This window comes from Ursus americanus, chromosome 7 (genome assembly GCF_024610735.1).
Source record: "Ursus americanus isolate L20-20 chromosome 7, mUrsAme1.1.p, whole genome shotgun sequence".
Taxonomy (NCBI): domain Eukaryota; kingdom Metazoa; phylum Chordata; class Mammalia; order Carnivora; family Ursidae; genus Ursus; species Ursus americanus.
This window is the reverse complement of record NC_142133.1, coordinates 79,328,400-79,351,531: the sequence shown is the minus strand read 5'-3', so window position 1 is coordinate 79,351,531 and position 23,132 is coordinate 79,328,400. Positions and strand designations below refer to the sequence as shown.

The window sequence follows — 23,132 nt, the reverse complement described above, 5'->3', positions numbered from 1 at the left end:
CCGAACAGCTAAATCCAGGCTGGGGGCGGGGGGAGCAGCCCGTGTAAACCTCCATCCACGTGACTAACAGAGCCCCCCACCCCTACCCCAATCCTGCCCATGGCAACAGGACCTGCCACCGGCCCTCGCTGGGGTGGCCACGGGAGGCCGTGGCTCTAGCAGGGGCCCCGAGCACCTGCAGTGACTGCCACACGTGGGTACTTACGCTGGGGTGGAACAGAGACAGAGACTCATACTGCTTATCCAGCTTCTTATCCTAGAAGGGAAACGAGCGGGGAAAGGTCATTCTTACAAACAATTCAGTTCCGCGCGCTTTCCCTTCAGGCTGCCCCTAAGCAAAGAACCACCGCAGAACATGGGTGTGGCAAGTGGTAGCAGGTCTAGTAGGCGAGAATTTCTTACATAAACTTCACGAGTTCTGCCACCAGCCCGGAAGTGCTTCCTTTGCCCTTGAGGCCATCGGTGTTTTGGTGTCAACTAAGGAACTAGTCAAGGAACGCTCCAGTACAATTCTACATTTCCCCAAAGGCATGTCCCTGTGTGCAGGGGTCAGACCAGGGCAGTGCTGACCGCGGGGGCAGCTGCCGGGGGTGAGGGATGCTGTGTGCAGTTCCCCCTGGCACTGGCCTCCAAATGCCCCAGCCCGCCACGGCCTTGACGCTCAGCTGTCTGAGTTTACCGTGGCCCAAATTCTTAGAGGAACCGAGCCTGATGTCCCTACATCATACTTCCACAGGAGGCTGAACACATGGTTCCATCCGCCACTCAGGCCCCTGCCCTACATGAAACATGACACTGGGCAAGGCGGGGGGCAGAGCCTGAAAACCTAGGCCTGGCTTCCAGTCCCGCTGCCCTCACACATTCTGTGGTCAGCGGCAAGGCACCACCCTCCCTCCTATCTAGCGGCTTTGCTCCAAAACCAAGGGTCAGGCATCAGTCCACAACGGGCAACTTTCAACACAAAGTGGACTGGCCTCGCAAGTAAAAACAATCATCGGTGGCACTCTCGGCCACCTGTCAAAGCTTCGGCTGTGTCCTCTTAACACGGCTTTGCTTTAGCAGGGCTGCTCCCTAGATCGCCCTCTCCACACGCACCCCGTGAGAGGGCCCCGGCAAGACTGGAAAGGAAAAAGAGGCAGTAAAGACTCATGAGAGGTACCTGTGCTGGAATCTTCCAAGTGCTCACATGAGGGGGCACTGCCCAAGAGTTCCAGAGCACAAGCCTGGGTCTGATTTCTCATCTCTACAGCAGACAAATCATCATTTTCCCATAGAAGCAAGGTGAATGGAGTTGTAAGAAAAGAGTTTAAAGTCCCCAAGTTTATAAATCACATGGAGTTATCATTAGAGCCCAATTCACCATGTTTGCTGTTACTCATTTTGAAGGAGAATAATAAAGATTGCTTCCTGTTACTAGACGGGAAGATCTGAACACCCCGTACAATCAGGTCAGGACTCTGTATGGTAGAGGAGCGCCATCTTTGGAATGCTGAGGTTGGATATTTGTTCTATTATAAAAAAGCCTGAAATGCTCATTTCAAAGCTTCACTCAGAGGTCCTCGGCAAATCCAGTGAAACAATCTCCCGGGCTCAGAAGTATAATATTCCTCAAATTATACATGAGAACAAATATCCACATACAAAAAGCATAATTCTTTTAAAAAACAATTAGCTAAACTTTTCCCAGGGAATAACACCAAAAAAAAGGTCACTGGAAACATAGGTCAGATCTTGCAAATTTTATCTTTTCTGAAAGTTATAAGATTGGAACTGCACAAAATTCTAATAAAATATCTTATTACCTGCAAGCTGGCAACTTACCACGCAATGGACAAGAATGCTGAAGGGGATCCAAAATATCAAGGAGAAAACCAGGACGGAACCTACGATGTTGTCCGCCAAAAACTTCCCTGCGAACAATTCCAAACAGTGAATGTTCTGATCAAGTATTTTAGACACTCAACATTAAATGCTCTTAGCATATTACCATTGTGTCAAATGCCACAGACAGCCGGCCAGGTGGTAATAATACTGAGGCGGTCCTCAATAGTGTCGGTGTCACCTATGCTAGCCTGGGCCACCTCCCCGAACCACAGGTGCTCTTCCAGACACAGCCCTGACATACTTGCGGAGAAGAATAGATGATGTCACACAGTGCTCAACACGATCCCCGGAGTGACGGTGTGAGGCGCTAAGCACAGAGAGGGCTACTACTCGCAACGATGCTTAACAGGACAAAGTTGTTGCTATCCGGGTATTACTTTTGTGACTATAAATTATGAACCCTGCAAGACCGAATACATTGCTGCTTCTGCAAAATCTGAGACCCACTTTTTGTTTTGAGGCCCACTTTTAAATGATGCTTATATCAGATAGGATTCAGGTTTACAATCTACAGGACTGGACCATGCTTATGGTATCAGGTGTTCATTTGTTAAAGAAGGAAGTCAGCATTTTGACAAAGTACAGACTTTCCTTGTCTGAAAATCGGGCATCTGCACTACACGGGGAGAGCTAGGAGTCCACTTCATCTTAGCTGACAAAGTTGTTTCAACAAAAGCTGTGAATATTTCCATCTGCTGTTGCAGGATTAGAACATATTAATCCGAAAGCACACTTTTCTCATGTCATCACCGAAACTGGCTCAGTTCCAAGCAAAGAGCCACCCAGGGAAATCACCTACCAAAAGTATTGATGCTCAGCTGGTCAATGAAATCCCAAAATCGCTCAATGACGTCCTGTACTCGCTTCTCACACTTGCCCTATGAAGAGGAAACACACAGTACTGCCCCGAGAAGTGCTGCATTTAGCAGCAGCCTGGCGGCACAAATAACGGACGTGAAAAGGCTTCATTAAATCAAACCCTCAGATGACCTATTTTTTGACACAGGACCTAAGAAAGCAGGTGTATACTGACACTTGTATACTGACACTTCCACAATTAGTCCGTTTTTATACGTGAATTTAGAAGTCCCAGGAAACGAAACTTGAGAAAACCAATTTTAAGACGAGGTCCTCTAGCAAGACCTCTACTGACCCCACACACACACGCACACACACACACACACGCGTGCGCAGTGAGCAGGAGGAACACTGACTGCCCAGGGAAGCTGGCCTAACCCCTCTAAATCCTCTTCTGTGGCTCTAGGTGTTTCTCTAGAGAACAAGAGGGTCTAACGCAGGTGCGTCAAGCCACCTCTTGGTCTTCCCTGTATCAGCACTGGTTTCAAAATCAAAACTTGTGATTTCACAATCTTAGTCAATTTTATAATTAGTCTAGAAAACCAAGTAATTAACACTGCCTAAAACGAACGAGCTTTACCAAAAAGGCCCCCTAGGTCCCACCCAGTCACTGGACTCGGGGTCCCCTGCTCTGGAGAGAGTGCACTCCAGTTTCCCAAGAGCACCTGGCCGCCTCCCCCAGGTGGCCGTGCACACAAGAGCAAGCAGTGGGTTATGAAAGCGTGGCAGGACTCCTTCCACTGGCAAAATCAAGTCTTTACAATATCAAAACTGCCTGTCTGGCTGTTGCAGAAAAAGCTGCACCCAAGTAAGCACTCACATTCATGTCGCAGAAGCCCACCGTACAGGGCTTTCCTTTCCTCAAGAATAAGTTCTTCTGTTCTGCATCCACGTAGGGCACACACCGGCCTGAGGGGTCCCTGCAGCACACCTTGCACGAGTTGTCAGTTTCTGGAACAGAATCAGGGAATGTAGGGCAGCTGGAGTGCAGACCTGACGCTCCTGCTTCCCTCCTCTCCTCCCCACCCCGCTCCCAACGGGGAAGGAAATGCATTTATTTTTCATTTCAATAGCAAACTATCCCTCATTCACCCCCAAAGACTAACTTCTGAGTTCAGGTTCCTTGATCCTCAGAGAGGCCACAAGGTAAAAACAATTTACACCAAAGAGTTTCCTTTAACAGATTAAAAGCCAAATTATTCTACTTCAACTCCTTTATGATACTCAATGTTTCCCTTCATCCCGACATTCTTATTACACTGATTTCAACCCTTGGCGTCTCCGTTTCAAATACACCCTTGGAGAACCAAGGCTCTAGCGAGAGCCAGCACAGCTTCAACAGAACAGCCCGGGGCAGATGGAGGGAGAGGACGTGTGATGTGAGCACAGCGGCCAAAACCAAGATGCCCTCCATCTAGACCTACCGCCCACAGCACGTGGGGTCATAGAACCAACTGGGCACCACATAAGCCTCGTGGAACACACACCAACAGCAGAAATGCCCAAAAAGTCAACTGGCAACATAACTCGGGACAGTACGTGACCCAGAAGAAGTCCACAGTTACACTTACTCGGGAGGAACTGAAATCAACCAGAACACAAAAACCAGCAAAACCGCTTTAATGGGAGAAGAAAAACCTTTTCATCATTCATTCGTTGATCAAGCATTTCCTGGGCATTTCCTATGTGTCTCTCCAAGGCATCGCAAGCCTCCTGCCACTCCCTCGGGAAATGACTTACTTGGCGTCTACCGTGTGTTAGCTTCCATATGTACTCGCTCCCCTGGAAGAGCCGCTGCCTCCGCCGTATGCACGGGGAGTTCCCGACCTAGTGGCTCTGGCTGCTGGGTTGTTCTGAACGCAACAGAACCCTCTGGGTGGGGGGAGGCAGGGTGGGAAGCTTGGAGCCTCGTCAGTCCCCAAGGTCCCTTCTCAGACCCAGGAGTTCCAAAAATAGAAGGTGGAAACCTGAGGACAAGTCTAAGAGGCCAGCATGATGTCACCAACCATCGCTAAGTGAGGCCCCTGCCCCAGACATCTGGCAGGGAGACAGGGCAGCAGGCTCAGTGCTGGTGACAATAGCAAACTCCCTGACAGGGTCAGACCCTGGAACCAGCTCGCCCCCGCTGTAGTCCTAAAGGAACGTCCGCGTTCACTGCAGGTAAGCAGCAGCCGGTTCCTGCTGCGTTCACAGTGTGTAAGACACGGCGGGCGGGGCGCAGTGAGGACAGACCTCCATCTACCCACTCAGCCTCTCCCAGCCCTCAGCCGGGCACATGGTCTGAAAATGGAGCCAGAAGGAAGACCGACAGGCCAGTTTTCACACACAAGACAGGCGCCAGGATCTGAATCCGGAGAGCTGTCACAGACCACCCTGCCCTTCCCCGACCCTGGCTGCGTTCTTACCACCACCCCGGCCAGCAGCGAGCAGCCTGTATTGCTGGGCCACCCGAGGGAGGGACAGGGCCTGGCAGACACAGACCGTCTCCCCTCCTGCTGCAAAGACGCAGCGCGGACGTGTGCTCACCGTTACACGCGCAGGACTCCAGCTGCTGCTCCCGCTCACAGAAGGGGACGCACTTCCCATCTTTACACTTGCCGAGGTCCAAGCACACCGTGTCATCTGCAGCATTGCCAGGAGGGGGGCACTCACTGCTGTTACCTGGAAGCACGCAGTAAGCACACAGGTCACCGTGAGTCACATGGCCAGCAGTCCTACAGGGGCAGGCCTCTGATTCTCACAAACATTAGCACCACACTTCACAAAGAGTGAGAAGTGACCCGGAAGCAGGACGCCAGTGGCCCACATCCACTCAGCCGATTAGCATCAAGTGCCTGGCTGGGTACCCCGCCCTGCGTGGTGCGGGTCCCCGTGCTCCCAAACCACCCCTCAGCCACTATTGAACATTTTGCTTTTACCTTTTTATGGTGAAACAGAACTACATATGACAGAGTACGTACATATGTAACATCTACGAAGCAGACATTACAGCCGCCCCTTGAACTGAAAATCAAGCTCTGCGGGGAGGCTCACAGCAGCGGCCGGCCAGGCTCCTCCAACCTCACCCACGGCCACTCCTGAGCCCCCACCTCAGCCAGGCTCCGATGTCCTCACCTCTCCAGGGTCTCTCCCTCGGAACCGTAACTATGCTGTTCGGTTTACCTGGAATGTTCTCGTTTCCACCTTGGAGGGCACTGGCTGGCTTTTTCTCACCCTTAGATCTGGCTCGAAGACCCTCAGACCTCCTGGGGCCCTACTTTCACCCCACAACGCTCCCCTGCTACAGCTACTCCTCTCCTTCAAGCACACACTTTGCAATTTACATCTTTTTTTTTCTTTTTTTAAAGTAGGCTCCACACCCAGCAAGGATCCCAAAGCAGGGCTCGAACTCACGACCCTGAGATCAAGATCTGAGCTGAAGGCACCTGGCTCGGTCGGTTAAGTGTCTGCCTTCAGCTCAGGTCATGGTCCCAGAGTCCTAGGACAGAGCCCCACATCGGGCTCCCTGCTCAGCGGGGAGCCTGCTTCTCCCTCTCCTGCCACCCCTGCCCCCCGCTTGTGTGTTCTCTGTCAAATAAATAAAATCTAAAAAAAAAAAAAAAAAGACCTGAGCTAAGATCAAGAGTTGGGCACTCAACTGACCGAGCCACCCAGGCACCCCTCAATCTACACCTATGTGATGTTGTTTTTGGCTCCCCTCTCACAGACTGGTGAGCTCCATGAGAGCAAAGATCAAATCTATTAATGAATCAAACTTATGTCCAGTCCCTACCACAAACCGTAAGTATGCCACAAATATTTCTTAAATGAATCAATGATTCTTCTGGACAAAAGCCACAGAAGGATGTTAAATTCAACTGAGAGGATGGAATGAGGGGCTTATTGTGGAAAATGAGCAACACACGCAGTTAAACATGACCACAAGAAGAGAACTACTACATGCAAACAGCAGACGGTGACCAGAGATGGAGGCCTGGCCTTCCACCTGTCGAATGGGACCCATCCACAGAGTCCGAAAGAACTCGGACTTCAAAGTCACTGGAACACTGCCAGGAAACTTAAAGGAACCTGTCCTGTCTCAAACAAAAGCAGCCTCTTCCATGAAGCACCCAATACACACCACACCCTAGTGCAGGCACACCACACATGCCTCCGGTCTGACGCACCCCTTACGGCACTGGGCGTTCTGCATCAACAGGACCGGCACGCGACACACCTGCCGCTGAAAGCAGGCTGCGGGGGAAGGGCGGCACGCCGGTGAAGGGAGAGGCCGCACCGCATGGTGTTCTCGGGGTGGGCTGCCGCCCTGACATGTACATCCAAACTGCCTCGTGAGGATGTGCTGAACATGTGCTCTCTGAGCGCCAATACCACAGCCTCAGACACAGAGGAAGCACTAAAAACACAGCGCCACCAGCTCACTGGGCTCTCAAGGCTCAGGGTGCGGCAGACCCAGCGGGCAGATGGAGCTCGTGGCACAGATCGCTGCGCCCGTCCTCAGAGCTGCCGGGGCACTGGGCCGGGGGGTGGGGAGGTGGAGGGGACCAAGAATGTCCACTTCTAACAAGGTCCCAGGTGATGCTGATGCTGAGTCCTTCTAATGAGTTTATGTTCTGCTCGCTGCTCCTTCATATAAAATATCAAGGGAACAAAGGGCTATTTGATAAGAACGAATGAATTTTTTCAAATTGCTTTGCTTATGCTTCTTTAAGAACATTTTTCTGAATCTGCTTTATTACTAAAATAAAGACTGAAACATAGAGCACAGCTAGAAACTGTGAAGCTTGACTGAGACGCTCGGCTCCTGACAAGTGGCAAACTGCGGTCATGCAGACAGATCTCAGGATGTACGTCACGAGTGGCATCTGATAAAATGCACACTGAAAAGCCAAAGGAAAAACCAAACTGAGACAAAGCTTCACGAGGAATCAAAAAGACAAGTGTTGCTGAGGATGAGGACACACAGCAGCCTCGGACACTGCCAGTGGGAATGTAAAGTGGCGCAGCCCCTGGGGAAACAGCCTAGCAGCGCCGCAAACGGAACAGTTACCGCATGACCCAGCAATTCTGCTCCTGGGTCTAGACAGGGGAAAGACAGACATACAACCACCCAAAATCTTGCACAGAAATGTCTGCAGCAGTGTTATTCATCATCAGAAAGTGGAAATAATCCGAAAGTCCATCCACTGATGAACGAATGAAACAAAATGTGGCCCATCCTAACACACCGGGCGATCACTGGGCAATCAGCACAAACGAAGTCCTGCTTCACGCTACGGCACGGATCAATCTTGAAAACGTGATTCTGACGGAAAGAAGACAGCTGCAAAGTGCCATGTACTGTAGGAGTCCATTTATAGGAAATGTCCAGAACAGGCAAATACACAGAGACAAAAAGTAGATTACTGGCTGTCTGGGGTTTGGGGGGGATGAGGGGATTCAGCGATGGCTACAGGACACAGGTTTCTTTTTGAGGTGATGAAAACGTTCTAACACTGTGTTGGTAGTTGCACACGCGAACACCTTAGAAACCACTAACCTTACACTTTAAATGGGGAAACAGGGCGCCTGGGTGGCTCAGTCGGTTAAGCGTCTGCCTTTGGCACAGGTCATGATCCCAGAGTCTTGGGATCAAGGCCTGGCATGGGGCTCCCTGCCCAGCAGGGAGTCGGCTTCTCCCTCTCCCTCGGCTTCTCCTCCCCACTCATGCATGGGCTCTCGCTCTCTCTCTCTCTCTCTAAGAAAATCTTTAAAAAAATAAATAAATGGATGAACAATATGCTATATTAACTGAATCTAATAAAGCTGTTAAGAAAACCATACCAACCAACCAAAAAACCCAGAAAGATAGAAAAATAAAAGAATGGAAGAGATACACCAGACAAATAGGAACCAAAAAAATCTGGGGTAGCAGACTATTAACTAAAATATGTAAGTCAAAAAAAAAATCACAAAGGTCAAAAAGCAACATTAAAATACTGGTAAACAAAGAGCAGATCAAGAAAATGTAGAGACTATGTCCAGTTATGTACCTAAGAGCAGAGCTTTGAAAATCTTTTAGGAACTGACAGAATTCGGAAAATATGCACAGTCAATATAAAGATTAGCTCCAGATGGATTAAAGTCCTAACTGTAGAAGGTAAAATTATGAACCTAACAGAAAAAGCTGTGGGAAAGATCTCTGTAACTGTCCACAATTCAAAACAATACATATACACCCCACAACAGCAAGATATGATTACATTAAAATTAAGGTTTCTGTGCCAAAGACAACAGGAGGGAGGTGTGTGCAACTTCTAAACCAAATTATCGTACAACAGCTCCTCCGAATCAACAACAGCAAAAAGACATGAAACCCAGTTTTTAAAAATGGACCAAATCGAGGCACCCTGTTGGCTGGCTCCGGCTCAGCTGTTCGAGCAGGCGACTCCTTTTTTTTTTCTTAGGTTTACTTGAGAGAGAGAAAGCACAACAGTGCACAAAAGGATGCATGATCGGGGGTAGGAGCAGAGGGAGAGAGAGAATCTCAGACTTCCCGCTGAGCACAGAGCCCAACGTGGGGCTCAGCCCCACAACCCTGAGACTGTGACCTGAGCCAAAACCGAGAGAGCTGAACCACCCAGGCGCCCCAGAACATGCAGCTCTTGATCTTAGGGTTGTGAGTTCAAGCCCCATGTAGGGCACAGAGACTACTTTAAACAAATAAATAATAATTTTTAAAAAGGACCAAATATATGAACTGGCTATTCATAAAAGGAAAAATCTGAATGGCTAACAGATAAAGGGAGATGTTCAAGAAACATGCAAATACAGAGAACAGATCACTTTGCCCTCATCAGACTGGCAAAAAAATAAAGACCATCTGGGTAACAGGGAGGGTTGACAAGGACACTGGAACGCGGGAATCTGCACACATGACGGACGCACCAGGACCACTGTTCTAGAGATCAACGCAGGGCTGCTTTCTATGAGCAAGCAATTCCGCTCCTCCACGTGCACCCAGGAAACCCTTACCACACCTGAAGAGGCGTGGGAGACTGTCTGTCGCAGTCCTACCTGCGGTATCCAGAAGATGAAGGCCATCCAAGCCATCACTTAGTGAACAGATGAGTACAATACACTACGTCACACAAGTAAACTCAGCAGGTGCCCCAAACAATGAACTATGTACAGACATGGATACAGACAAAGACAGACGGCACGACAGAGATGATTCATAAAAACACAGCACTGAGTTTAAAAAAAGATCTAAAGTAGAGTATTATCCTGGCCTATTAAAAACACATATATACACAAAAAAACACTATATTATCTTTCAAGGAAATACACAAACCCAGGCAAATATTAAACGCATTACAGCGCGGCCTGTAATAGGAACGAGGTGATGGGAACAAAGTCGACGAAAGGCAAGTAATAAGAAAGCAAGCAGGACGGGTCCGGCACCGACCACTGGGAAGTGCATCTCAAACTAAGGAGTATGACTGGGAAGACTGTTTTCATCTGAACGAAATACAGTGTTGTTTCAAACATACACATACTCACCTGAGCAAAGCATCCCAAGAGAAGCAGCAGCAGGACTCACCTGTGCAGTAAGACACGCCTTTGCAAGTAGCATTAATAGCCTCTTGGCACTTCTTCTGGGCAGTCTCGAACTGACAGTTTTTACAGCAAGGGCTGTTCCTATCACTGCAGAGGTAGAGCAGACACAGGTCCAGTCAAACGTCAGCCCCACGGCAAACGCTACGGTCATGACACAGGGCCCTGAAGATGGCAGGGAAGGCCTCCCGGCTGGGCCACCCAGACGCCAGCCCACCTGCCTACACTCTGTCCGCGCTTCCTACTGCGGCCTGAGGCAGCAGCGACGTAGGCAGGAAGCGCAGAAAGGTCCAAGGGGACTCCACCTTAGAACACCTTGGTATCCTTGGTTTTTATTAATGCGGTAATTTTAAAAAAGAGAGAAAAGGAAAAAAAAAAAAGGAAGACATGGGCCTGCAAGGCCATCCACAGAGAGGAAACTAGGCAGCCAGAGTCCTAGTTGCCATCAGTGTCTACGACGACAATACGCATCTGCTTCTCACCATAAACTCAAGCTTTCCTTCTAAACTAAGCCAGCACCAGCCAGCAACATGGAAACATCGGTACCTTCGAATTTGTAACCTGCTTCCTCTGCATTTAGCGTATGCCATTGAACAGTATTCTCCAACACTGTTTACTGCATAGAATGCAATAGAAACACAAAACTTCAGATCTCAGGACTGTCATTCTGATTGGGTCTAATATCTTGTCGCTATAAAAGAAAGCAGCTGTGAACATCCTCATTTAATCACCCCTCGCATCTCCTTAGAAAAAACTCTGACCTGTGGGATCCTGAATCAAAACGTCTATAAGATTAAAGGTTTTGTGACATAAAGTCACACTGCTTCCCAGAAAGTTTTCCTGCTGTAAAGGACGGAGAGAGACAAACACGCCCACGCAGCACCGCCCCTTCCCGACTCTCAGGCCACGAGCTCACCTGCACTGCACGCCCGCCCTGAGCATGCAGTCACTGCTACAGCACGTGTCGTTGTTCAGGTACATGATGCCCGGGTCGCACTCCTCTCCTTCGTCCACCCTGGAGTTCCCACACACCTTGTTGCTTCGCTCTTGAAAACATTCCTGGGCCTTACTTTCAATGGTCTTATAGATGGACTGCTTACTGCAGTTTGAAAACATCTTACAAGAGAAAAGGCCACAAAGGAACCAAAAGAACAATACGTCATTCCCACGTAGTGTTTGTGTTTCTTCTCTACAGACAAACTCTTACTCTAACAGCCACAGTCAGAGCCACCTTGAAGGTCTGTCAGATTCCATCACCATCACCTCAAAAGGCCAGCTATGCGGAATCAAGTTGTGCCCCGCAGTAGGGTGCCCAAAAGCTGGTGTGAATTTGGTCAAGAGCCTAGAATTCTTCCCAGGCAAGCTGTACAAACACTGAGACCATGCATCCCAGCCAGGCCCGTCAAGAGGACCCACGCCCCGGCCCCACCAGACCCTTGGCTGGCACCCGGCGCTGCTGCAGTGACGGCGAAAGGCGGCACGCGCCATCACCTTCCTGGACATGAGGATTCTGGGATGCAAAACGGAGTCTCTCTCTGATTTACTTCCTTCTCTTTTCCCTGGCTGTGTATACGAACGACCCATGTTCCAAGTTTTTAAATAGGTGAGCACAGTAAGAGGTAGGATATTACATATCGTCTATTAAAAGATAAAAATCCAAATTGTTACCTAAACATTCACATGGGTCTCCATGATTTTTAGATTTCTACAAGTGACCAATGTCCCAAAGGAAGCCTCTACCCTAGCTTCTCTACTTGCAATACAGAACCAGGGAAATGGCTTCCTGATAAATTTGGGGATTTTTACCAGGAGCTCTGAAATGGAGTCCATTTCCGAAACCAATCTGAAATTAGCAAGACAGGGAGTAAAAGACTTGAGGAAAACTTGTGCAGTGATTTCTTAAGGCAGGGTCTCCACAATTGCTGCACAGTTGCTAAAATGGCTTCACTTTTGCCCCAGACGAGAGCCAGGAAGCCCCTGAGGAGCAGAGAGCACAGGACCCTCCCCAAAGGTAACTGTGATTGTTGATCAGATACGGAAAGGATTAGTTTTAGAATGGTATCTAAGTTTATCACCCTACACAGAAAATACTAAATGGGCTTGTTTTTTTTTAAGGATCTTCCCATTTATTCTAGGGTAAAGATATTTAAGGGGTCTGGTTATTTCAGTCTAGGCCTCGGGCAGTTAGAATTTGCTGGGTTTACTCACGAGCACTGCAGATTCATGAACTCAATTTTAACAGTTCACTCACGGGAGAGCAGATGCTCAGAAATCAGAATTCCCACTGAAGCAGCGAGAAGCCTCCTCACTAACTTATCAGAGTCACACCCCGAGTGGCGGGGCCCTTGGGCAGAGAGAAGAGGAACATGGTTTTCACGCTCCCTGAAGACCTCTGGCCTTCTCTTTGCACCCTTCCCACACTCTCTCCTCTTGTGCCAACAAACCCTCCTACGAGCTCACTCCCCTCGCGCCATCTGACCACAGCGACTCCGAGGCACATCACTGCTCAGCAGCTTGTCTGGGGGAGGTGCCAGCCCTGCCCATCAAGGTCAAGGAAACTGGAGCGCTTTTTATCTAGTTACAAACATTTTTATTAAGGAATTCATTTAAAATGTAGATTAGAAGACACCCAGTATCTTTTTACAAGAAAATCACTACTTGGGTAAACCAAACAAATAGAAAAGACACTAAATATGATGTGCTTGGGACAAAATAAATAAATGGAGAAAATTGTCCTTTTTTGATAAAGTAGCACTTCCTTTACTTGTCCCGCACTTATTTAAGTAAGCTCCACATCCAACATGGGGCTTGGACTCACACCCCTGAGATCAAGAGTCATGTGCTCTACTGACTGAACCAGCCAGGAGCCCCAAGAGTTATCTGTTTTATTCTCTTTTTAAAAAAAGTAAGCTCTATGCTCAATGTGGATAGACTGCCACTTCCTAAATTTATTTTTTTTTTAAGATTTTATTTATTTGAGAGAGTGAACAGGGGGAGGGGCAGAGGGAGAAGCAGAATCTCCGCTAAGCAGGGAGCGCAATGCAGGGCTCGATCCCAGGACTCCAGGGTATCATGACCTGAGCCAAAAGCAGACGCTTAACCGACTGAGCCACCCAGATGCCTCCACTTCCTGAATTAAAAAAAAAAAAAAAGGCTCTGGCCAGGCACCAGTCTCCTTAGAAGTCATTACAAGGCCATGGAAGAGCTCACAGGGAAATTTCACTAAGGAGAACTTGCAGAGGAAGAGTCTGTAAAGTAAGACAACTTTCCCCGAAGTATTCACACCATCCTCATAACAAAGCAGCATATGACTACAGAGTGCACTAATACTACAGCCAGGAGCCAAACGTGGCTATCTCAGTTCTTTTTCCTCATCACATACTTCATACTTTTTATTAGAGAAATGTTCACACAGCTGCAAAATGGACAGAACAGTCTTGTGAACACCCATATGCCCCTTACCAGCTTCAACAATGATCAACTCATGGCTTCCTAACTCCTCTGTACCCTCGCCACTTCCCCTCTGCCCCCAATATTGGGTTGTTGTTTGCTTTTTAATAGCTTTATTAAGGCATATTTTACATATCACAAAATTCACCCATTTCAAGTGTCCAAGTCAGTGATTTCCAATAACTTTACCAAGTGGTACAGCCATCACCATAAATGAGTTTGTAGACATGTTCTTGTCCCAATAAGGTCCCTCATGTCCTTTTACAGTTAGTTCCCATTCCCAGCTCCAGCCCTAGGCAATCACTATTGAATTTATATAAAATAGAATTTAAGAAGAATAAAATGAATAAAACAAAATTTAAAATTCAGTTACTTGGTCTCTCCGGTCACATCTGGAGTGCTCAATAGCCACCTGTGGCTAGAATGTTTTCGTCATCCCAGAACCTTCTACAGAATAGCACTGAGCTACAATGTACATGATTAGAAATGCAGAGACAGGGGCGCATGGGTGGTTCAGTCAGTTAAGCATCTGACCCTTGGTTTTGGCTCAGGTCACAATCTCAGGGTTGTGAGACTGAGCCCCGTGTCGGGCTCCATGGGGAGTCTGCTTGAGATTCTCTCTCTCCCTCTGCCCCTCATCCCACTCATGAGCACGTTCTCTCTCCCTCTCTCAAAATAAATCAATCATTAAAAAAACAAAATGAGGGGCATCTGGGTGGCTCAGTCGTTAAGCGTCCGCCTTCAGCTCAGGGCCTGATCCCAGGATCCTGGGATCGAGCCCGGCATCAGGCTCCCCGCTCAATGGGAAGCCTGCTTCTTCCTCTCCCACTCCCCCATTTGTGTTCCCTCTCTCGCTGGCTCTCTCTCCGTCAAATAAATAAATAAAATCTTAAAAAAAAAAATGAAATGCAGAGACAACTCTGAAAAACGGTGGAAAATTCAACAGGGTATGTGACAATCAGAAGAATAGGCAAACGAGGCGTGCAGAGCGCCTCAGGCGCAAGCCATCAAGCGGAGGAAATAGAAAACTTTAGGTGCAAAGCCACCTTAACAGCCAAGGAAAAAGATGACAAAAAGAACACGAGAAAAAAACTTCCAAAAGCCGCGTCAGGGCCAGGAAAACACAAAAGTAATCCCTTCCTCTAGCTCCCTGCCAGGCTTTAAAGAGCCATGGCCTGGCTCTAAAAAGGCATCAGGAGAGATACTTCATCCTTCCCGGTCAGAGTCAGCCCTCTCTAACTTGGCAGCAACACTAGTACATTCTCCTCATGATGCTTCGCTGCTTAACTTCAAGTGAAATGCACCAACCAGACGCCTGTGAACACTTTCAGGTCAGACTCTTAAGAGTCAGTCGTAGCCACGCTTAACGGTTCTCCCATGGGACTCGTGTACTCTCAGAAACCCCTGGTAGCAAACTGTTCATTTATTTTCTCAACAAATTACTACGTGCCAGGTACCCTGCGAGACACTGGAGACAGAGCTGTGAACAAGACAAGCGAGGGCCTTTCCCACGGGAGGTTTGTAGTCTGGCAAATTATGTATTTTGTTGCAAAAGTTTATGAAAACATGCAAATTAAGTAGAGTTCAAAGAACAACAGCTTGTATAAGAAATGACATGAAATTTCTGGGGTGCCTAGATGGCTTAGTTGGTTAAGTGTTTGCCTTTGGCTCAGGTCATGATCCTGGGGTCCTAGGATCGAGTCCCACATCAGGCTCCCTGCTCGGCAGGGAGCCTGCTTCTCCCTCTACCCCTGCTGCTCCCCCTGCTTGTGCTTTCTCACTGTCAAACAAATAAAATCTTTAAAAAAAAGAAAGAAATGGCATGAAATTTTTAACTTGCACCAGACCTTGCCATCTACAACTCCAACACGAGCCTTTACTATCGCTAATTTTCCATATAGCCCCAATCAACATAATTAATTTTGACAGCTTCGATGGATCATATTTCACTCTAAAACACACAACCAAGTTTGATGGTACTTCATAATTTGCAGTTCCATCTGTGGAATGGAAGGCTTTTCTGAGCTCTCATTATAATTAAACATAGCCTCTTTCCTTCCTAACCTAAAAAAGCTCCAAAAGATACATACCTTATTGTTCTCATGATCTCCACTCACAGCGATGGGATACATAACGTATTTCCCTCCCTGGTCCTCATTTGGGGCACATTCCGCTAGGCCATCCGGATCATGTTCTGCTCCAAAGTTGTGTCCCAATTCATGAGTTGTTACCAGGTCAGCTTCCTTAAAGGATCATGCAAAGAAAGCATAATGAATTAATATCCAACCATGACCTGCTCTGGCCAGCTACGCCTGCTTTTCTTAGATGGGGTCCTGATTAATGCGATCAAGAGAACAGCAGTAGGACTGTGGGAGTTGGGAATGTATGGACTGAAGGGTCCAACACAGCGGGATAACAAACGTATACCAAGTGTAACGTCGTAGCTAAACTACCAGTATATCAGAAACTAGTATTTCTTATTAATATCCATTCTCCCCTTCTTCCTTAAAAAATCCTAATCCTGCTCGGGTTGGCAATGTACTCTGTTAAAATAGCCACCTTCCCATATTTCTTTGAAGGCAGGTCGGTCACATGACCAATTCTGTCCAGTGAGATATAAATAGAAGCCAGTGGGTAGGACTTCCAGAGTTTTGTTTTTTTGGGTTTTTTTTGTTGTTGTTGTTGTTTTAAACAAGGGACAGACAAGGCTCTGTCCTCCTTTCCGCAACACAGAAGAGAACGATCTTGTGAGCAGACGATAAGCATGAGGACAAAGGCCTGGGCTCAGGGGGGCTGACTGAAAACTGGGAAGATCCTGGCTCCCTGAGAGCATCACTAAGCAGCTGCAGCACCCACAGGATGCTATCCATGACCTTTTTGTTGACTGAAGCAAATACACCTCTTATTTAAGTCGCTGTTTGTCAGATTTTCAGTCGTACGGATTTGTTCAATGTACCGACACATTCCTAATGGATATACCTGGGCAAAAGCAAGATCCTAAAATCTTCCAGAGGAAAAAACAGGTCACATTCAAAGGATAAAAAATCAGAATGACTTCAAATTCTAACAGTAACACAAAACACCAGAAGACAATGGAGCAATGCCTGCAAATGCTGAGAAAATTTAATTATCAATCAAGTTTAAGAGTAGGGTAAAGACATTTTCATATATGCAAAAATCTCAATTTGCCTCTCATGTACCCTTTTCTTAGGAAGCTCCTGGAAGATATGCGACACCAAAATGATGGTATAAATCAAGAAAGAGAAAGAACAGGGGTGCCTGGGTGACTCAGTTAAGTGTCTGCCTTCAGCTCAGGTCATGATCCAGGAGTCCCGGTATCAAGCCCTGCATGGGGTTCCCTGCTTGGCGGGGAGTCTGCTTCTCCCTCTGACCCCCCCCCCGCCACCGCCACTCGATCTCACAAATAAATAAATAAAATCTTAAAAAAAAAAAGAACGAACATGAGGTCCAGGAAATGAGGGAGTTTAGGGAGGTCTTCAAATGACAGCTACATTGCAGGACTGGGAGCCAAGTAGCCTACAGAGAAACCACAGGATGAAGGGCTCTGGGAGGGGTGTCTTCAGGAAAAACAATGACCCTGATGGGTCTCAAAAGAAATCTCACAGGTAGCTTTTTATCTTTTTCTTTATATTTTTTATTTTCACATTTCCCACCAAAACACATGCATTTTTTTACGCAGAAACAAACAAACAAAAGCATGTATTACTTTTTTAAAAGATACCTACATAAATACATATAGCTCAGGGTCCACTACAATAAACTCAAAAATCTTTTCTTTTAAAACATAAGAGAACATACCTTTGTAAGGATGGTTTTACCATAATTTTTTGTGCTGGTCAAACCACTATTCAAATAGATATTCTTCTTTCCAATTGGACTATAATAAGCTAGAGGACAAAGGAAACAGACAAATTGCTTATTTTATACCGGATTACAATATAATCTAATCAGTCTGCCATTCTCACATATCCACACAACAAATGGAAAACTTACCCTTTGGGCAAACACCTCCATGACTGTTTGCTCTGGGAGAACCAACATAAGCTAACCCAAGAGTTCCCATATCAAAGTCTTGATAGGTGAAAAGATGTGCCAGGCAGACTTTAGATGCTTCTTCAGCTATATCAAAGCTAAATTGCTTTAAGGAAAAAAAAGTATTCTTAATTAGATTAACAATTACATCAGACTAAAAGATGTTTCAACCAGACACAGGAGAACAACACCATATGACTAACTGCAGCTCTACACCAGCAACCCCAAAGTTGTGCAGCACAACGCTCCTCGTGTGCAATTTCCTCCCACCTCTAGAGGTAAGAAGTGGGCTACCATCTAGTCAGGGAGGGGGATGGGACAGGGAAGAACCTGGGAGCTTTTCACAGCAGTTCAAAACCGAGAGGGCTGGTGTGAAGCCATGCAGCCCAGCCCTGGAGACATTCCAATTTTTAAGTCCCAGTGCTTGGACACTCCTTCCAGGGGATGTCAGCACCTAATACCAAATAGATCCTCTGAAGTATTTTAAGGACCCTATTAGTTTGGTTTGGTTTTTTAAGTATGTTTATTTTTGGTAATCTCTACAGCCAACATGGGGCTCGATATCACAACACTAAGATCAAGAGTCGCATGCTCTTCCGACTGACCAGCCAGGCACCCAGGGTTTTTGTTTAAGTTTGCTTTGGTTTTCCAGCCTCCAGAACCGTGAGAAATAAATTTCTGCTGTTTAAGCCGCCAGTCCGCGGTGTTTTGTGACTGGCAGCCCCAGCAGCCTAACATCCTTGCTGAGCCTCTTCAGACGTGAACAGTGCAGTCTCAAGCTCTGGCCTGGCAGCGTTTCACGGCAGAGAAGGCACGCAGAGTCCTAAACACACGCAGCATTCTGTGCATCTCAACCTGGATAAAGAGTTGGTAGTAACCTTTAACTTCATCCAAGCTTCGAAAACTTCACTTTTGCCTTGTGAGACTCATGAGCCACACTGTGCGTGGACTAACCCATGGAAACCATAGATAAATAAGTGTTGTTACAAGCTGCTGAATTTGCGTAACTTGTTAGAGCAGCCATAGGAAACCAATACGCTTACTAACATATTAAAAGATCACTATCACTTCACAGAAGGTGATTTTACAACAGAACAATCGCATACACAAACTCAAGACACTGAAATATGTGGCAAAAAGGATTAATCATACCCTGTGGAGGCAAGAATCATATGGCACAGAATGTTTAGGCTATCTTCAGATTTATTATTAGAATACAGTCACAAACATTTTTAAATCCTATAAAAAAAAACCTTTCACGTCTTCAAGTTATATTGCTACTTATATATTTTCATACTGTTTGACAATTACTGACCTAGGAAATGTACCAATAAGTTTCAAAGAAACCTGAACAAAATGGTGTGCAAAACATGTTTATATTGAGTATATATTTCTAAAGTCCCAATATTTCAACTAGATTCTCAGAGATACTAAGATCAAGAAGCACCGCTTTCCTGCATTTTTCGTTTTCACAACTTTTTGGTCCATCTTGCTGTCTGCCCTGCTGCAGGGGTGAGGTCACTGCTGGATTAGCTGGGGTGAACTGCTCCTGGTTCTCAATTACCTTTCTCAGTGCGCCCCTTCACTGATGCAGACACACCCCATGTCCGAGAAACCACAAAGGGTCCAAACAGAATCATGTCCGGGACCACCTACCTCCAGCAACATCTTCACATCCCAAGCATCCTTTTCTTCATTTGGGTAACTTTTTGCCATGTTATAGTGCCTTTCACCAGGTTTCACCTCTTGTGGAGACTTGAGAATGCGGATCTATACTTAAAGAGACAATATACTTAGAACACTTCAGAAAAAAGTCACAAGACTAAACTAATACTGCACTATTTTAACTATTCAAAATAAGATCATCTACCGTTATAGAAAAATTTTTTAAAACCAAAATTCCATAAAATTCTTCATCTCTAATATTCATTTAAAAACACACTGAGAAGTACATGGTATGGAAAATATGTATGTCGGTGAATTATTTATCAATTTATAAATGTACTCCTAAACTCTTATTTCCTCTACATTTAGTTTGACAAAATGAGAACCTGGGTTCCCTGAGCCTAAAATATTTACTCCAACTACAGTCAATGATGCAGAGACACAGAACAATTAGATGTCCGTCACTGCATCCCACAGAAATAAAAGATTATAAAGAACAGGGGCTTTTCCTTGTACATACAGTAAAAATTCATGTTAATCCTGTAATAAAAAAGAAACAAAGGCTTTCCTCCAAAGGAGATGAAACATTATCGACCGGTGAGTGTGTTTAGGGAAAAGAACAAAGCCATGCTCAGCTCAGTCCTTTCTGGCCTCTCTTCTGGATGTGTCTGCCGGGAGGGGGTGTAATCCTGTCTGCTCTGCCACCACATGGTGAGCTCACAACGGAGGGCGCTGCAGCTTTGGTGGCGGGTGGTCAAGATCAATCCTGGGATGAAATTGATAGACGCCCACTGTGATTGCACATCTAAACCACACCCTCCAATCCATCTATTATTATTATAAAGCCGGTACTTCAATCTCCTGCACTGCACCTATTTTTCCAAGTGGTTCCAACTTCTTAAGGCAAAACGGAGTTTTATTTATTGGTCCCCTAAAACTTGAACGTGATGCAGCTATTTTAGACAAGGGAGGCAGCTTTCTATGTACCACAATGGAACAATCACCACCATATTTGCAAAATGAAAAAGCAAGTGCAAAAGAGTAGAGCATACCACCATGTGTCAAATACACACATACACATACACATGCTCTGCATGCACAAAATCTCTCCGGGACAGCACTTATGAAACTTGTGACATGGATGTTTCTGGGGAAAGGGACTGGTTTGACAGTAGTAGAGGTTGAAGAGACTTACTTTTCACTGGGGCTTTTGTACCATGTGTATATATTACCTATTCAAATAATAACTCAAAAGAAAATGCAAAACAGTAAAAGAGAATGGAAAAGGGAAAAACAATTCTCTTAGTTTTATACAAGTACTATATAAGTTTAACATTTATATATCATGACGCAAGATTTCAAAAGTTTTGTTTCTTAATCTCTAAATTCTATACAACAGAACCTATAAGAATATGGTTAATTTAGTACAAAGAGCCTGGAAAAAACAAGAGACAATAATTTACACATTAAATATCTCTCCAAAGCAATACCCAACTTCAGAAGTCTTTTTAGTTAGTCTTATCAATTTCGAACAATGTTTACTATGAGATATAATTAAGATGACATCAATATACCATTACTGGACATGCTCTATTAACAGATTATTAAAACCAGAAAATTCTGGAGAAAAGATATCATACTGGTTCTATATGCATAAATGCCTTGCAATGTACACAGTATTTCTGAGTAAATTTTCTAAGGATTCAACAATATGTGTCAACATTCTAACTAAAGACATAAAGCATAATCAAAGTAAAACAACAAAGGGAATAAAAACAACATAAATTCAGAAAAAGAAGAGATCACAGCAGCTGAAAAAGGCTTTCCGCCTATAACAAGCCTAAGAACAAAAAACTTCACAATCTGTAAATAATTAATTCAAAAACACTATACAATTTATCAGGTTAAAAATCACTGGCATTTGAGAATTTATAAGATTGGAGTTGAAGGTCAGCTTTTGGGGTCTGAATACAAGCGACAAATATTTACATCACATCACTCAGCGGAGTAATAAAAGCCACGTCCACATCCATTGGTAAATACCTGCTCTATCTGTATTCCATAACCTTTAAAACCTGCGTTGTCCCATGAAGTGTTCCGATAGATGTCATCCACTCGGTCAATAAGCTCTATCTGTGTTTATAAAAGAAAGAGTGAAAAAAAGACACGTGTATGTTTAACACCCTGCAACATAATATGAATTTTGCAGGGATTAAAATGGTCAGTTTAGAGAAAACGCCACTGTAAAAGTTTCCACCAATTACAAAACTAGCATTAAGACATTATTCTTCATCACTGATGACACAAACAAGTACTCCTAGCCTCAAGCTTAGAGTATTATTACCAGGATCAAGAAGTCGTATGGTTCGTCTCAAATTTTAGGTTATCAATTGCATATGAACCAAAATACCAAGTAAAAGGCTTCTAAAAAACTGCCATTCCATTCAACTATAAAAATAAAAGTTAAAAGTCCACCAGTGTACCTACAATTTGCCCTTCTAAGAAGCTGTCCATCTTCACTCCATCTCTGGCAAGAACCTCAGATGCCTCCTCAGAAAGAGGCGAGGGGCAGTGACAGACGCTGCTCAACCTACCCCCGGCCCTTACTGGGCCAAGGCCAGCACCGAGGACCCGGCAGAGAGAGAGAGAGAGAGGAGTGAGCTTCCACCGGTTCCCCTTTCTTCTGTCCTCTGCTTTCGGAGGGAGGTAAGGTAGACAGAGAATACTGGGGGAGGAGGAACAAGGGTGACTCCAACTACATAAGAACAAAATGCTCATTACCCATCTTTTCCTCAAACAGAACATTCTATTGTTCACAAACCGGCTAGATGAGGCTTGTTCTAGCACCTGTGAAGCACATTAGAGATCTACCAACTGTTCTTTGCTAAGAAATGCAATTTTTAAAACTAGACCTCTCATTATATTCATATTTATGGTATAATGAACAAAAAAGTATATTAAGAACCCTTAATACAAAACCCATATTAAAAAGGAACTTTTTCAGGGAACAGTCTCTCTTACTTAGGAACAAGAACTGCAGTGACTTCACATACTACTCCTACAACCCTCATAATAAATTCTTTCACTTGACATTGGAAGGGGAGGGAAAGAAGGGTGAGGGAGGGTATGAATAAAACACAGAGAACGGAAAAGGCAAGGCAATGAGAAAGGCGTCTTTTGGGGCCTACGCTCTTGGTTCATGAATAGCCACATTCTCTTTTATTCCCTCAACAACAACATTTTGTCCGTGCCAAGATATCATGACGAATGAGATCATACTAAGAAAAAATGTCAATGAAATGGGATTCCCTTGGCTTTTCAAATTATAACAGTAAAGACTCAAAAACCCAGTGTCAATACTTCTGTAATCCTTCCTTTGAATCTTTGCCCTACAGTTAGTTACGACCATAAAAGTCCCATCTACTCCACAAAATTATATTCCAACAGTTAGCTATTTTATACAACAAAAACTAAACTGACCATCTTCTCTGAAATATACATATAAGCAGAGAACACACACAAGTTCAGACAAATACTTTTTTTTCACTCTGGAGCATCCATCCATCCATCCATGTGTCATGGCCATTATTATAGCAGTGATGTTTTCAAAGAGTTCACTTGAATAA

The 23,132-nt window shown here is 45.5% G+C and overlaps 1 protein-coding gene across 3 annotated transcripts in view; it reads right to left on the bottom strand.

The window, feature by feature from the left end:
- ADAM17 (ADAM metallopeptidase domain 17) overlaps positions 1-23,132 on the bottom strand; it is a 49,954-nt gene that overhangs the window by 1,927 nt on the left and 24,895 nt on the right. For 2 of the 3 annotated variants that reach the window (XM_045775951.2, XM_045775953.2), the window contains 12 exons: positions 21,550-21,639; positions 19,498-19,611; positions 17,803-17,947; positions 17,608-17,696; positions 15,879-16,031; positions 11,255-11,454; positions 10,325-10,428; positions 5,269-5,403; positions 3,563-3,693; positions 2,684-2,762; positions 1,822-1,910; positions 206-256 (listed from right to left, as the gene is read on the bottom strand). In XM_045775951.2, the coding sequence (XP_045631907.2) occupies positions 206-256; positions 1,822-1,910; positions 2,684-2,762; positions 3,563-3,693; positions 5,269-5,403; positions 10,325-10,428; positions 11,255-11,454; positions 15,879-16,031; positions 17,608-17,696; positions 17,803-17,947; positions 19,498-19,611; positions 21,550-21,639 (1,380 nt within the window). Of the gene's footprint in view, positions 1-205; positions 257-1,821; positions 1,911-2,683; positions 2,763-3,562; positions 3,694-5,268; positions 5,404-10,324; positions 10,429-11,254; positions 11,455-15,878; positions 16,032-17,607; positions 17,697-17,802; positions 17,948-19,497; positions 19,617-21,549; positions 21,640-23,132 lie in introns of those variants that run through there. The other variant, XM_045775954.2, reaches the window with a different exon arrangement.